The 18479-nt window shown below is 30.0% G+C and overlaps 1 protein-coding gene across 1 annotated transcript in view; it reads right to left on the bottom strand.

Annotated features, from left to right (window-relative positions):
* Positions 1-18479, bottom strand: part of EYS (EGF-like photoreceptor maintenance factor) — a 1677823-nt gene that overhangs the window by 1536814 nt on the left and 122530 nt on the right. Inside the window, exon 6 of the mRNA XM_027093793.1 lies at positions 7389-7554. Within this exon, the coding sequence (XP_026949594.1) occupies positions 7389-7554 (166 nt within the window). The remainder of the gene's footprint in view (positions 1-7388; positions 7555-18479) is intronic.

The following is an 18479-nucleotide window of genomic DNA, read 5'->3' as shown; positions in this document are numbered from 1 at the left end:
AAGCTTTCCATAATGATATATCTGATTAAACATTTGGATTTAACTGAGATATTTTTGTCTCCTCCTCCCCAGACTTCTAAAAGGAGGTAACAAAATAAATTAATTAATTAATAAAATAAAACAAAACTTTAATGCAGTGAGATAACTAGAGGGGAGAAAACAAATTTTGAGACGCTGAAATGATGGTGGAGGCGTGGGGACTAAATTAGCAGAATGGGAACAGAAAAAACACAAAAGTCTAATTAGAAGACATGTTTATGAAAAACAAAGTCATTTACCTAGACAATCTTGAGATGCTCAGAACTTAAAGATATCCAAGAATGTAGCACTGAGATGGGTTCTGGAAACAGGGAGATTAGTAACACAGCTTCTCTCCCAAATCACAAATTCGGATATTATACTGACTCTTCACTCACCTCCTCCAGGCCCACAAATAAATAATTTTCAAGGTTTATTCTTTGAAGAAAGGGAATCTTTTTATGTCTTTGCCTCTAAATAGAGTCACCTGAAGTTGGCAGAAAGACTCCAAGTGAGAAAGAACAAAACATCGTTCAACTTACAGAAAATTGAGATACTGAATGGAACAGAAGAAAATTAAAACAAATCAAAGCTATAATAGTCTTATAGACATAAGAAAAGTTATTTTACTTATATAAAACAACAGAATATCATGAAAATGTACAATTTAGACAACTGAAGTTCTCTAGACAATTACAAATATAATAAAACAAAAATTCAACACTAGTTTTGAGATATTAAATGGGGAATACAGTAGAAAATAAAAAAAATAAAATAATGAAAAATAAATAAGAGATTATGAGAGAATGAAAGAATCAATTTAGGAGATGCAATATCAAAATTTTGGACTTAGGGGTACAGAAAAATAAAACAGAAAAAAATTCTTAGTGGCATAATACAGAGACTACCTAAAAATTGAAAGACGTGCTTCCAAATAAAAGGGTTTATCAAGAGATATCGACAAGATATGAACAAGAATACAACCATGGGAATGTAAATTGGTGCAGCCACTATGAAAAACAGTATGGAGTTTCCTCAAAGAAAATCAAAAATAAAATTACCATATAATCTAGCAATTCTACTTCTGGGTTTTTATTCAAAGGAAACAAAAACACTAACTCAAAAAGATATCTGCACCCCATGTCCACTACAGCATTATTTACAACAGCCAAGACATGGAAGCTACCTAAGTGTCCATCAGTGGATGAATGGATAAAGAAGATGTGACAGATATATATATATATATATATATATATATGTATATATGCATATATATGCATATGTATATAAATAAAATGGGATTATGTATATATATATAAATATATAAAAATATTGTTCAGCCATAAAAAAGTGGAATCTTGCCATTTGCAACAACATGAATGGACCTCAAGGCATTATGCTAAGTAAAATAAGTCAGACAGAGAAAGACAAATACAGTATAATCTTACTTATATGTGGAATCTAAAAGAAAAAATCTAAAAAAAAAATAAAAATGAAACCAGATTTGTGATTGCCAGAAATGGGGGGTGGGGGATAGGTGAAATGGGGCATAGTGGTCAGAAGGTACAAATTTCCAGCTGTAAAATAAGTAAGTCCTGGGGATGTAATGTACATGGTTACTATAATTTATGGTACTGTACTGTACATTTGAAAATTGTTAAGAGTAAATCTTAAAATATCTCATCACAAGAAAAAAATGTAACTATGTGTCATGATGAATGTTAACTAAATTTTCTGTGGTGATCATTTCACAATATATACAAATATAGAACCATTATGTTGTACACCTAAAACTAATATAATATTTCAATGATATTTCATTTTTTAAGAAGAATATAATCCTCAAAATTTTCAATATAGTGAAATTTCAGTACACCGAGACAAAGAACATAAAAAAAAACAGACTTTAAGAGAGATGATCCCATGCAGAATATAAAGAATCAAAAGGTAGCCTATTACATATACAATTCTACATTATTGCATGCCTTCCTTTCTTTTCCCTTTATCATATATCTCATCGATTGTCAAATCAGTACTGTGAGTATTACACAGTCATTTCTACATCTGTGTTTACTCTTTTGCTCAAAGAGCCAATGATGCCATGTATAATCTTGCACCTATATTACTCATCATGTGGATGAGATACATGTGGTGGGAAAGCTAGGTCAAGAATTATATACATTTATAGTATTGATAAATATTGCAAAATTGCTCTGCTCAGATATTATAGTGATTTTCCATTTCAACATCAATAGATAAAATCAGCATGTTGTCAAACTCTCAGTTTTGCCAGTCTTATAGGAGAAAAATTATATATTTATGGTGCTTTTAAAAATGTGTTTTGCTCTCATTATAAGTAAAGCTAAGCATTTTCTCAAATATTTAGTAATACTTTCTATGCCTCATGTACAATTTTCTTTTGTTGTTTGCTTCTACGAAGTCTTCACAGGTAGACATTTTTGCTTTTCATGCAGTTAAATTACCAGTCTTTTCTTTGTGGCTTCTACCTTTTGTTGGTAACTATAAAGACCTCTTTCAGCCAGGTTCATGAAATAATACATCAACATTTTTGTGAGTTTTTTATCATCTCAATTTTTATATATAAAATCTTTATTGATATGAATTTAACCCAGAGTATGTACTAAGATACAAACCAGTCTTTTTTCCAGATGACGATTCTGTTGTTCAGCATCAAATATTGAATAGTCCCTATTTATCGTAAAGATTGACATGGCAAATTCTATTATATGCTAAATTCTCTGCATATTTGGATTTATTTTTGGACTTTGCATTTTGCATATATTTTGACTATCAATGCAATGATACCATGCTTTTCATTATTGAAGCTCTATAATATGCTTTAATATCTGGCAGAGGTAAGTCTCTACCCCACCAACCTGCACCATGTGCTTTTTTTAGAGTACACCTGGCTTTGTCTATTTAGTTTTCTATGTGGAACTTAAAATGAATATAAAAGCATTGTTCTTATTTCATTGAAATCTTAATAAATATATAAAATAATATGGTGATTTGAAATCTTCAATATGTTAGGTGTTCTCTCCATCAACATGGTATATTTTTAGAAATTTCTTTCCAGATATTGTATTTGTAAATATACTGTGGCAATACTTAAAGTTTTCTCAACTTAGAACTTTAATGCTTTTACTAATTTTAGTCCTAGGAATTTTAACTTCTGTTTACATCTTTTTTTTCATTGTATCATTTAGTTAGCTCTTATCTGTATTTGAAAGTCATTTATTTCTTTTTAGCATATTAATCAATTAACACAATTCTGTTACTGAAAACTGTTTTGAAAACATTATTATATGTAATATAAGTAAAAATCATTAAACCACATTTGGTTTTTAAAACTCAGATTTGTTATTTATATCTTGAAATAAGGTCCTAACATCTTCAATGGATATAGAAAAATTGTAGGTATTTAACAAAAGCAGACTTGAAAGTGGAGCAGTATGGTAAGAAAAATACTTTTGATAAAGATTTCCTTAGAGATACAGGATTTTCTATTCTCACATTAATCATTGTAAAATTACAACAATAACTAATAATGAATTGATTGTAATTAATATATTGAAACATCTTCTGTCAAAAATATAATCCACTACTTCTTGAAGGAAAAAAAGAATTAAAAGTAAATATTGGTTTGCAATAACAGTTCACAAATACATGAATCACTATTCATTTACAAAAATGTTCACTGGTACATATTAAATGTTTTAAATGTATATGTTTAATGTAGTTAACTAAACAGAAATGATCATAAGCTTTAAAAAAATAAAGACATTCAAAGCAAACATCTTTTTTGCTGTGATTTCATCTTTTCTTAACCATGATTCATATTATCTTATTTCATTTCACAACTCATTATCCACTCTGTCAGTATGTCCTTTTCTCAAACCTAATAATACATATAATGAACATAGATGATGACATTGAAAAGAAACAGTGCATGTCAGCTCTTTCTCAAGTTGTGCACCATAGACCAATTGTCCTTGAAGGGGCTTCCTCTAATTAATTACCTTCCCTTCTTTGTAGAGCAATCATATTGGCAAGAATTGATTGGGCGTGTAAGACACTTCATTTAGTTGGTAGAAAAATCTCTTAATTAAAATAATTTTACTGCTGGTAAAATTAATGCACCCCATGAAAATTTACCAGCTTGATTGTAATGTTCCTCTTCAATTATATTTTATGAGAGAAAAAGAAAGATCTTAACAGCAACAAGAAAAAATAGGAATTACATAATATATGTAATTCTATTTACATACTTAAATCTATCCTATATTCTTTTTTTAAAAAAAACTTTACTGAGAAAAGTTGCACTGCTGAATCCTGTAATGACATTAAAAAGAATTTAGGAGGCTCTGCTTAAATATTTTTTTGACTATTGAGCTTTATTGTACTGGCTTCTTTCACTTGGGACAGTCCAGGTCACTTAAATTCTCACATGTGGAGGTCACATAATTCTTATTTTTGTGATAATTAGATATATTCATTAATTTCTGAACCTAGATTCATTAAGGGATAATGACTAAGTACGCTTTCGTTACTTTGATGATAATTGCTCAGGGCTGATTTATCCATGAGCAATTTTGACTTCATATTACCCCTTATGTCCTAGAAAATATATGTTATACCACTGTCATTCATAAAATAACTACATTTGCTCAGAGATGATTTATCCACTAGCAATTTGATTTCCTATTACTCCCCCTATTTTTCCTAAAAACACTATTTGGTACTTTATTGTTGTGAATACATTCCCTTTACCAATTTTTAGTTTTCAAATAAGTTTAATGTTTAAAATTAGGTGAATGTATATATTCCATTATTCCTACTTTGAGACAAAGGGAAGTGAAAATATAAAAATGATGCAGGCACTGGAGTCCATGAACTGATTTGGCTGGTAATAGAAGACTATGTTTCTCACTCTGCACATTAAATGTATTTTAATGGAACCTTAAAGATCTGTGTCCACCTCACTACAAAATTCCAGTTTGGTTGTTTTGTAGTGTAAGTCTAGCAGTAGTATGTTTTAAAAGTGTCTTGGGTGCTTATACTATGTGGCCAAGGTTTAAAAACGACTGAGCTAACACAATCCCTAAATTGTCCTGAGACCAGATATTCCAGGTAACTTCTCTAGTCTCAGTTGTTGTTCTTGTTTGTTTGGTTTGATTGTGTAATTTGTGAAATAGTAGGTATTCATACCAGAGCCTCTGATGTTCCTTTCTGCACTAACATGACATAATCAACAAGTTATTGCTCTCTTCTTTCACTTCTGGTCTTGAGTGTGATTTGCTTAATGAATCACTATTTCTGTCATTAGGGTTGTTAACTCTCCAGCACACCATCTTATGATCATGTTGAAATAAATTACCATGTCTTCTGTTTAAAAGGCTAATTTGTTAGTTTACTTCAAGACTGTTTTAATGTAATAGTACTCTTATAAGTGCAGCTGTTGTCAATTGAATAAAATTAGCCATTGGTTGAGAACAGATATGTCAAATCTACTAATTTGCTGATTGTTGATAAACTATAATGTCAAAATATCATTGACAGAGGAAATCTTCTTTAAAATAATTAACTGAAGTACTGTTCAATTTCAAGAATTTGGATCAATTTGCTTGAGCTAAGTCAAATAGCATTAAAAGATTAATCAAACAGAAAATTATGCTCATCAAAATAGATTTTGAATAGGAACTGCCATTGTATAAAACAATTAGTAATATATTTAACTAAATATGTATTGGAATTATTTTATTTCAAGAGTCAAAGCCAGAAAACTAGGCTTCCTCTTGACACGTCTATCACTTGCTGTTTGTATACAATCCATAAAAGGACTTTCCGTCACCTCACAATATGACTACAACTAACTCTACCATTTTTTCCCTCTGCAATCTATTTCTCCACCTGATCTTTTTTTAATTTTTTTTTAATGTGTCAAATGCTACAAGGATTTTAACCCCACATTTTAGTTTGGACATTACTTTCTTTCTCAAATCTTATTTTTACTCTTGTTCTCAGAGTTTCAGCCAGGACTTCAAAGGACCATCACTTCTTAGCATTTGTTTTTGCTTTTATTTTTTTTCCTAATGTGCTTTATTGGAGTCTGATTGACATACAAAAAGTTGGAGATATTTAACGTGTACAACCTGATGTGTTTAGAGAAAGTATACACCCGTGAAGCCATAAACACAATCAATGTTGTCAATTTATCCATCACCTTCAAAAATTTCCTCCCATCTGCTCTGTTTTTGGCTTTTTTTTTTTCCTTTTGTTGTGAGACTATTCAACATAAGATCTGTCCTTTTAGAACAATTTTAAATATACAATGTGTTATTGTTAATCATAGGCTCTGTATTGTACATATTTCCAAAACTTGTATAACTGTGAACATTTGTACATTTTGAAACATTGTTATTTATAAAATAAAATTCGCTCAATATAGAATGCTGTCTTCTCCAACTTCTCTACCATGGCCTCACTGTATTTATCTCTGTTACTTTTTTAAAAAATTATTTATTTATTTATTTTTGTCTGCGTCAGGTCTTCATTGCTGCGCGCGGGCTTTCACCAGTTGCGGCGAGCGGGGGCTACTCTTTGTTGCAGTGTGCGGGTTTCTCGTAGCGGTGGCTTCTCTTGTTGTGGAGCACAGGCTCTAGGGCACGCAGGCTTCAGTTGTTGTGGCACACAGGCTTAGTTGCTCCACAGTATGTGGGATCTTCCCGGACCAGGGCTTGAACCCGTGTCCCCTGCATTGGCAGGCAGATTCTTAACCACTGTACCACCAGGGAAGTCCCTATCTCTGTTACATTTTATCATAGAAACTTTATCTGACCTCCCAACCTACTCTCCCAATTGCCCATATTTTCTTTCTGTTACATTTTATTATAGAAACTTTATCTGACCTCCCAACCTACTCTCCCATCGCCCATATTTTCTTTTCTTTTCTTTTTTTTAAACAGGTTCTTTGGTTATAAGTTTGCATAGGAAGATGTTTCTTTCTGTAGGAGCATTTTACTTCAATTTAGAATTATATATTTATCATTGTGAGTATTTTCCCAATAAATCCCTCCAAAAAACAGTTAGATCTGTGAGAGTAGAGGATAATTCTAGGTTTTTTCAGTTATATATCTTGCACCAAGCAGAATTCCTGGGATGTAGTAGATGATAAGCATATGTATGTCTTTTAAAGGAACACATCAGAGAATAAGAGTATTAAATTCATTTTTACTTTATTTTGTGTTTTGAGATATAAAGTATTTTGTGTGATTGGAAAATGAATACTTACCTAGTAAATTTTGAACTGACTTAAGCAAATTAAAAAAAAAACACTTTAATTGAATTACCTGTAAATTTCAATTGCCACACGTATTTTAATTGAGGAGGACTTGCAACTTCAGCTTGAAAAATACCATGGCTGATGGCTCCACAGTAGCAGGCGTTCAGATGAATTAAGCAAACATTCTTCACAAATCGACATGAATTTCTTGTGCACCCTGGAGTGCATATATACTAAAAAAGGAAATAATAAAATTGATTAAAAACTGAAATATGTTTGATATATAAACTTTTGCTTATACAAACACACAGCTAATTTCTAAAACACCAATTTAAAAAAAGTCTATAGAAGACACATAATATACCACTCTTCTTATTCCTTCTATTCCTTTCTCTTCTCTTTCTGTAGCATCTTGCCTCATGTTCATGTTCATACTGCCTATGTGATATTCTTTTGGCTTTGACTCACTCCTTAACCTACAATGTTTCCTTATGTTCCATCTGCTGGGTTATAATTTTTTCACAAATGAAAAATAATCATGGTACAAATTATGAGATGCATCATCTAAAACATCAGTGGATCACTTGGATTAACACAATGAAATGCAAAGGTACTGTTTAAGTTTGTCGGTTTTTTAAAGGTATATTATTTGAAAATATTTTAATATAATCAGGGCGTATTTTCTAATAATATGATTTATCTGCAGTAATCTCTAGTATCTTCAAAGACAGAATTCATATTTGGTTATACCCACAATTAAATTAATTAAATTTACACAATTTTAAGTCACATTCAAGCTATCATTAAGTTTTAATACATGCTACTTTACTGAGGTTTTAGGATGACATAAGTCAATAAGATAAATTTAAGCCCTGGAGACAGACAAGGGCCATATATTCTGTTTAGGGCATATCTTAAGCCATTTCTAATTCTCCTAGTTTCCAATGAGCAAATCCCCCCCCGAATTTGGCAGAAGGAAGCACAGCTGAGTCATGAGGCACAAGGACTCACTAGCATCTAACATTTCCTTTAATGCAATTACTGTACTAAGCAAGCTTTGTTCTAATTGTTTCAGGTCATGATGGTCTTCTACTTGGATTCACAATAGAATTCCTAATGACTACACAAAGTATGAATCTTAAAGTATGAATTTTTATATAAATTAGTACAAGACCATATATCTAACTGAAATCAACACTAAAGACTAGAAACAATCTGAAAAAAATTATCATTTCATTATACTGAGTGGCTACCAAGAGAAGACCATTTTGTAGTAAATTTCTAAGACTTGAGATCACTAAAAGTTTTAACCCATAATTTTTATACTAAGGCACAGAATTTAAACTCTCCAAATGGTATTAGCCAATCTTCACTGTCAGTGGATTTGTGATCTTCATTGTGATAAGAAATATGAAGGCCTAATAAATTTGAATTCATGACTGTACAAAATAAACTTAGCATAGTAGTATATGGTTTGTATTAAGAACCAGTAGAGTCATCTCTTTACTTAAAACAAAACAAAACAAAAAACATAAAACTCAGCTTAAACAAAGCCGTCTCTTAGATTTTTTTGTTTTATTTGTATATGTGTGTGTGTGTGTGTTTTAAACTAGGAATATCAGAGTCAGCTGCACCAAATATATGTGTATAATCCTCATTTCTGTCTGGAAAAGTCAAGAATGATGGGTCCATTTAGAAATAAGATTTTACATCTTCTGTAATAACTCTAGGGGAGGTGGACAAGTAAAAAATAGGGGCCAGCTAATGATGACAGATGCCAGGCAAAATCATAGGAATAACATGGATCCTTGCTCACAGTGCTGTTATGGTGCTCATCCTGCTAGTTTGAATGTTACTTGGAGACAAAATAGAACTCAGGATTTAGCTGAATAAAAAAAACAAAGCTCCCCATGATAGTTTTCAAGGAAAGTCAGAACAATTTATCCGTCTTTAGACCCTTCTATCCTGAACAAGGACACTGTGAAGGTTTCCTGTCTCTAAACAAAGTTTGGGTTTACAAGAACTTATTTGGGATGGGAAATTGGAGCCTTTATTACTATATATATAGATTATTGCAACACAGAAAATTGCGTCTGGCAGCAACCTGAGTGTTAGCAATTTATTTCCTTAGACCATATGTAAAGGTTAGGAAGTATCATGACATAGGTCTATTCTAAAGGTGACCTCAGTCAATGACTTGTGTGTTCATGTGAGAATTCATACTAACACACACACTCCACAGCGACAACAAGAAAATAAATGAAAACAGGTGAACAGAACAGAAATAAAGTAAAATAGTGAGATTGAAGAGTGGAGGCTTTTAGGCAAGTAAACTAAAACCTCAACTCTGAATAGCTCTGAGTGTTCTAGCAGCCAAGTAAAAATATAAAACATGAAAATATAGTGTAAGTCTTCTTGTTTATTAGAAGAGGTGGATTTGCATTTTGGTGGATTCATTTTAGTTTATTGGAAAAACCATATTTCCAGATGACACTCCTAAGGAATAGTTGTCATATGGAGGAGGATGTTAAACAAGTGATAACACTTTAATAATATGATATTTTTGTGGAAAATTATTTAACAATTTGACCATGAATTCATAAATATTTTTCTGCATAGTGCTACTTTGTACAAGTAAGATGGTTTTCAATAAATTGATTCTTTTCTTTTTGAGTATGAATTTTGAAAATGCCATTAATGGAGGAAATTAGTTATTCTGAATTCACATGGACATAATGACTCACGTAATACCTATTGCCCATTAAAACACTATTTTATTAATTCTTATAAACTTAAATAGACAGACAATTTAACAATTCAGAATCATTTGTATAACAAGATCGGCATCTTTGTGAATTCAGTTACTCTAAAGTGACCTCTTTTTAACATTGACACTAATTTCCAATAGAATTAATAGTCCTCTCTGTCATTAAGTTACCTGAAGCTCCACAGTGACCCCAGATGCCATGGTAATACTAATTTTTCTCTATCAATTTTATTTGGACCAAAGGGGATTCAAAGTTTTACAAGAAAATAATCATTTAGCTATTTGATGTTTTATTCCTCCTCAAATTAATAGCTGGAATTAATACTTTACAAAATTAATACAAATAGCTGGAATTAATACTTTACCTTATTTTTAATACTATTATATATTTCCCATTCAATACATGGATTAAGTAACAAATATTTGTTAGAAAATCTGTGCTTGTCTAGAAGATCTATTTCCAGACATTCCAGATCTACTTCTTCAACATGCATAAGTTTCAACCTTCATCCATGAAATAGAAATATAATCTCCCTGAAATAAAAGGGGTTCACTTGCATTGGCAGAGTGTATTTAAGGTGAACAATTCACTTGTTTGTCTGGGACTTAATTTTTTTAGCATTGAAATCCCTATGTCCAGTGAAGGCAGTCAGTCCTAGGCAAACTGGGATGGCTGGCTGCCCTAAATTGATTATATACTCAAAATATTATTCCTGAAATGAAGAACAGAGCTGCAGCTGACATGTCATGAGAGAGAGAAAAATGGTATTCTGTTGTTCTAAGCCTCTGAAGTGTGTGTGTGTGTATGAATATGCATGTTTGTAGGGGATTACCACAGCATAACCTATCTAACACACTTATCAAAAGTTTTCTCTATCTAGAGGTGAGACTAAACTCATTTGCTGAGGTTTGTTTCAAATATGAAATATCTATAATTGTATTAAGTTGGTGATATTCTTATAAAGTATATAGCTCATATATCTGTAAGAAAATTAATATTATATTTATTACAGTAAACTATAGGTGTTTATAAATTACTCATAAAATATACATGGAAAAGCAGTGTTAGTCTATCTTGTAGGTAACTGCCCAGTTTATATATAAAATTTAAAAACAGCAAACAATTCAGCATTTGTAGTATTTCTTTTGGAATTGAGTGGGGTGTCAGTGGTGGGGATATACAAACATTCATTTGAAGGTGAACACATATCTTATTGTTGACAGTGAACTAATTAACTACCACATATTAGAAAACTAAACTTGAATTAACTTTGAACTTTCATAAACTTGTAAAAGCATAATTTTGGTAAGCAAGCAGTGAAATTAAGACAATGATGAAGTAGTTTTGCAATGACAGTAAAAAGAAGCAAGAGAATCAAGAAAATTGTCCATAAAAAGGAAAGCAATCTATTTCTTATATCACGTGTCAGTATATGTTACATCAGTAAGAGCATATTTTGCAATACCAAAGTTTTGTGACTTTTACTTGATTGACAAAAAATACATATTCATAGTACTTTTATAACCCTAACTAACTGATTTAACATATCATGTGCTGAAAGCATTTGATGATGCTTTCTTAAGGCTTTTGTTTTTTATAAAGGGAAAAAATTTTGATTGATAGTATGAAGAGGATTTAAAAACAGCTCTAGATGTTGAGTTATTTTAACAGCTATATTTCTTAGGCAAGATAATGATTTCTTTTAGATATTCTGCTTCCTGTGCTGTACAAGCATTTTAAACTTCTCTCTTTCAAAGAAATTGTATCCCCAAATCATGGCTCATACCTATCTTACTACATCTGTATTCCCTGATGGTTCTATGTAAGCATTTATGCCAGGGTTTAGAAACTGTGTTAAAAATATAGATTGTTTTTCTTTACATAATGAAGATACTAATAATAAGGATACCACATCTCTCTCCCTTTGTCTCAGTGCTGTCACTCTCTCTCTCTGTCTCTCTCTCTCTGTGTTTGTGTGCATGTGTGTGAGAGAGAAAGACAGAGACCATTTTGCCATATATATGTTACCATTGTTCAAATGAGTTCAAAAGCATTGTCTAATTCATTTCATGTGAATTTTCAACAGCCTTGATAAAGAAAGGCCCTTTATATTTTGTTCTAAACTTCAGATAAAAAGACAACAATTATGAGATTTTTAAAAAGATCATACACTTCAGTTCTCACAATGCCAGGACATAAACATATATATTTGGTTTAAAATCATTTTACTTTATTTTTTGTCTCCTCTTTATTCTCCAATAGAAATGTTATTGGTACAAGTCTTAATCAGTTAACACTAAAGATATATAATCACTAGAAATCTGAAGTTTAAAATGTTATGAATCTGAAATTTTATTGTTTTTGTCACAAACCCTCCTTGCAGTACTATTTCTTTCTCACTCATTCTTCTTGAATTAGTACTAAAAAATCACTGACATTTTACTTATTTGTAAAATATCATATTGTACCTAGTTTAAAGAAATTTAATGATTTTGAAAAAGCAATGATGAATTCACACAGAAAAAAGTTCAAAAACATCCAATGATATGCTGCCTACAAAAGGCTCAATTTAGCTTTTAGGACATACACACAGTGAGAGTGAAGAGATGGGGAAAAATGTTACAAGAAAACAGTAACCAAAAGAAAGCAGGGGTAGCTACACTTATATAACAAAATAGACTTTAAGCAAAAATTGGTCAAAAGAGACAAAGAGAGTTATTGTAAAATACTCAGTCAATACATCAAGAAGGTATACAATTCATAAATATTTATACACCCAACACTGGAGTAAATATATAAAGCAAATATAAAAAGAACTAAAAGGAGAAATAAATAGCAATACAATAATGCTTGGAGACTTTAACACCCCACTTTCAACAATGGATAGATCCAGACAGAAAAATCAATAAGGAAGCTGTAGATTTGAAAAACACTATACTTCAAATGGATCTACCAGACATATACAGAATATTCCATACGATAACAGGAACACTCTTCAAAGTGCACATGAAACATTTTCTATGATAGATCATATGTTAGGCTGCAAAACAAATTTCACCAAATTAAAAAAGAATAAAATTATATAAAGTATCTTTTGACCATCAAAGTATGAAATTAGAATCAATAACAGGATAAAAGCTGTTTTCCACAAATATATGGAAGCTAAACAACACACTCATGAACAACCAATGGATCATAAGAAGAAATCAAAAGGTAAAATTTTAAATTCCTGAAATAAATGAAAATAGAAACACAAGATACCAAAACTTATGGGATGTAGCAAAAGCAGGTCTAAGCAGGTCTAAGTGAGAAGTGTATGGGAATAAACACACAAGTCAAGAAAAAGGAAGATCTTAAATAAACAGCCTAACTTTATGCCTCAAGGAACTATAGAGTGAAATAAGAACAAAAGTAACAGAAGAAAAGAAATAATAAAGATTGCAGCAGATATAAATAAAATAGAGAATCAAGAAACAATATAAAAGATTAACAAAACTAAGATTTCATTCTTTGAAAAGATAAACAAAATTCACAAATTTTAGGTAGACCAACCAATTAAAAAAAGAGGACTCAAATAAATTAAATTATGAATGAAAAAGGTGACACTCAAAGAGATATGTACACACCCATGTCCATTGCAGCATTATTCACAACAGTGGAAACATGGAAGCAACCGAAGTGTCCATTGATGGATGAATGGACAAAGCAGATGTGGACTAATATATACACATATATATTATTCAACCATAAAAAGAATATATATAATATAAATAGTATATATTATGCCTAAATAATAAATAATATACAATGAACATTATAGGATTTTATATATAATAGCATATATAATATTATACATGATCATTTAATATCTATATTATAATATATAACCTCATATTATATGTATAATATGATTGCATATCATTTATTATATGATAAAAACATGTAATTATTATGTGTATAATATATTATATAATAAAATATAGTATATGTTATATGTAATTACTTTATGAAATTATATATATTTTAATTATCTATATAAAATTATACATAACTATTATATAATTAATCTATATATAATATATACTATATATAATTATACTTATATAAGTTATATATATATCATTGATATAGTATATATTATATAATAGAAGATATATACAAACAATTATATAAAATTAATAATTCATATTAATACTATTATTTATATAAGATATTATATTTTATTTGTGATATAATACATATCTTATGTAATTATATATCTGATATTATTTTATATTATAATATACAACTATAATGCATAATAATATATAATTATAGTATAATATATAATATAATATATCAATATATAATATATATATAATGTAATTATAAATAATATAAAATTCTACATATTATATTATTATATACATAATATAATTATATTAATATATATCATATTATATTATTTATAACATATAGCATATATAGCATATACATCACATATACATATCATAGATGTTATTATATATCACATCATTTTATATTAATATTATAATATATATTATATTATACAATATATATTATATAATATGTAATATATTATACACATAAAATATATTAATTTATTATACACATATACATAAATTTAATAATATATATTATCATACTATGTTATATTATTGTATTATCATATAAAATATATTATATGATAAATATGATAAATATTATATAAATTATTATTAATTATATAATACAATATTATATAAGCAATACAATATATGTAATATATATGATGCATTATATAATTACATATTAAATATCATGTATCATATAATTATATATTATATATCATGTATCATATATAATATGTAAATAATTATATATAATTATACATAATTATATATATTATCATATATGCCATGATACATATTGTTATAATATAATATATTATTTTATAATGTAATATATTAAAATATAATATAGTGTAAATAAGTATATATAATATATGATATATGATATACAATATATAGTGTAATATTGATAATTTATGTATATTAATAATAATATATTAATTGATTAATTATATAATTATTATATTAATTAATGTTATTTTATAATTTTATATTAATAATAAATTATATAATATAGTTTCTAATATATATTAATATAACAATACATATATATTATTCAACCATTAAAAAGAAGGAAATTCTGCTATATGTTCCAACGTGGGTGAAATTTGAAGACATTTTTCTAAGTCAAATAAATCAGACAGGGAATGATAAATACTGTATGAGCTCACTTATATGTGGAATATAAATGAAAAAAAATCAACAGGGTACTCAGAGATACAGAGGTGAATGGTGATTGCCTGGTGGGGAAAGGAGAGGAAAATGGGTGAAGGTGGTCAAGATGCACAAACTTCAAGTTATAAGATGACTATGTTCTGGAGATGTAATGATGTAATGCACTCTATGGTGGCTATAGTTACCAATATTCTATCGTGCATTGCAAGTTGCTAAGGGAGTTGATCTTCAAAGTTCTTACCACACAGGAATTGTGAATATGTGAGTTGATGGATGTATTAACTAACCTTATCATGGAAATTATTTCACAATGCAGGTATTCCTTGTTTTATTTCACTTTACTATGTTTTTACAGATATATGTTTTTCACAAATTGAGGGTTTGTGGCAACCCTGCATTGATCAAGTTTATTAGTGCCATTTTTCCAACAGCATTCACATACTTCACATCTTTGTGTCACATTTTGGTAATTCTCACAATATTTTTAACTTTTTCATCATTATTATATTCGTTATTGTGAACTCAGATTAGTGATCTTTGATGTTACTATTGCAAAAAGATTACATCTCACTGAAGGGCCAGATGATGGTTACCATTTTTTTTAGCAACAAAGTATTTTATAATTAAGGTATATACATTGTTTTTTTAGAAATAACACTATTGCACAATTAACTGACTTCACTATAGCATCAACATAACTTTTATATGTACTGAGAAACCAAAAATTTGTGTGACTTGCTTTATTGCAATATTCAGCTTTATGGCAGTGGTCTGGAAACAAACCCATAATAGCTCTGAGGTATCCCTGTATATAGGTGTATCAGGTCATTATGCTGTACCTGTTAAACCTGCACAATGTTATATGTCAATTATAAGTCAATAAAGCCATGAAAAAGTATGCTTACACATATTTTACTGTTTGGGAGTGAAGAAAAATTTAACTTATAAATAGTATATAAGTACATATTATATAAATAAATTACATAAATATATATTTATTAAGTATATAAATATAAATTTAATATAAACGTGTGCAAATATATAATAAAATTTCACTTTACAGATGTTTACTTAGTAGGAGACATTTCCTTCCCCTTCTTAAATGTATAAATTTTATTAAAATTATTCCATATCAGGGCTTCCCTGGTGGTGCAGCGGTTGAGAGTCTGCCTGCCGATGCAGGGATCACGGGTTCGTGCCCCGGTCTAGGAAGATCTCACATGCCGCCACGGAGCGGCTAGGCCCTTGAGCCATGGCCGCTGAGCCTGCGTGTCCGGAGCCTGTGCTCCGCAACGGGAGAGGCCACAACAGTGAGAGGCCCGTGTACCGCAAAAAAAAAAAAAAAAAAAAATTCCATATCAGTATTATAAATGAGTATGGATAAAGGGTAATATTGCCTGATTGCCCAAGGCTACCCTATACTTTAATGCATTTATCCTTCTGAAAGACTTTTGTTTCTAAATCTCTTAAGTACAGTGTCAATGATTAAACCCCTACTATTGCTTTAAATTAAATGAAGAAAATTAGAAAAGGCATGGAAAGTCTTCAGAGAATAGAATCATTCTCTAATATCCAAACAGTGAATCAATCAGTCTCAAAAAAGTATCAAATAGGTCTGACTGTCTTCAATCTAAATCAACTTCCAGCTGCCAGTCTAAAAATGTCTTTGCCAGGATACTAAACACAGTGGTTGTGTCTCATACATTTTATGTCTTTGAATGCCAAATATCATTCAATTTCAGAAATCTATTTGATAGTCTTAAGAGAGAGGAGAAATAATTACCTTTACCATTTACAATGATCTTAAAACTCTTGGGCTTTTCTGGTGGTGCAGCGGTTGAGAATCTGCCTGCTAACACAGGGGACACGGGTTCGAGCCCTGGTCTGGGAGGATCCCACCTGCCGCGGAGAAACTAGGCCCGTGAGCCACAACTACTGAGCCTGCGCATCTGGAGCCTGTGCTCCGCAACAAGAGAGGCCGAGATGGTGAGAGGCCTGCGCACCACGATGAAGAGTGGCCCCAGCTTGCCACAACTAGAGAAGGCCCTTGCACAGAAACGAAGACCCAACACAGGAAAAATAAATTAATTAATTAATAAACACCTACCCCCAACGTCTTAAAAAAACAAAAAAACAAACTAATAAAAAACACCTCTTTCCCCTTTTTCAGTGGATATCTTCATTTATTTTTTTTCCCCTTAAACTAGGTAACATTCATTTGTCTTATTTGTGACCTAATAAATGAGTGTAGAAATCCAACATCCTTATTAAACTTTCCAGTGTAAACTTCTTGCAATAGTGGTATACATTAAATAAAACAATTAATTTATTAAATAGCTTCAGTTTTCTTTTTCAAGGTAACATATTTACTCTATGCTTTTACTTTAGCTGTAGTTAAATTTCACCTCTTCCAGAGAAAGAACAATCTGTCAACTCCTTTAAAAACATATCCTTTGTTTCCACAGCATTTTCAGTTTTCTAACTGACACTGTTTTTCATTGCAAAGTCAAACATTTCTGATAAGATTGCCATCCCAGGGAGAGTACATACTTAACAAGCTGAGAGTGACTCAAATATCATTTTTTCCTTGCTTAAGTAGTTGAAAACTTAGTTAATATTTAATCATTCATCTGCTTTAATACAAAATCAAGTTTTTTAGCATTTTTTAAAATTATTTCAACTCATCTGTGGCTGCACTTTGCTATTTACATAAATATGTAAATGTAGTATTTGTGTCAAATATCTTTTCAATCTGTAAAAGTGTATATCTAACTGAATATATTTCCCTAAAAGACCAGTAATATATATGAATACTCAGTCTTTACCTTACTGATTTCAATTTTTGCATCCAGAAACTTAGATGTTAAACTTGTTTTCCCAAATTAACTCTTAATTTTTAAAATTTACTTTATAAGTCAGTTTTTAAATGATTTCTTATATGAATACTGATTTTGTCTATATACACCTCTGCAACGGTTGGGTATTCCTTCTAATTAATGCTATGGTAGTAACATAGGATTTCCTCAGACTTTGACTCAAAACATAATCTACTAAATGTTTTTACTTATTTTGTTTCAGACATATTGAGGCAATCTTTCAAAAGCA

This window comes from Aethalodelphis obliquidens, unplaced genomic scaffold, assembly GCF_003676395.1.
Source record: "Aethalodelphis obliquidens isolate GAN/ISIS:26980383/991018 unplaced genomic scaffold, ASM367639v1 scaffold3, whole genome shotgun sequence".
Lineage (NCBI taxonomy): Eukaryota > Metazoa > Chordata > Mammalia > Artiodactyla > Delphinidae > Aethalodelphis > Aethalodelphis obliquidens.
Note: the sequence above shows the minus strand (reverse complement) of the source record. Positions and strands in the feature narration are given on the sequence as shown.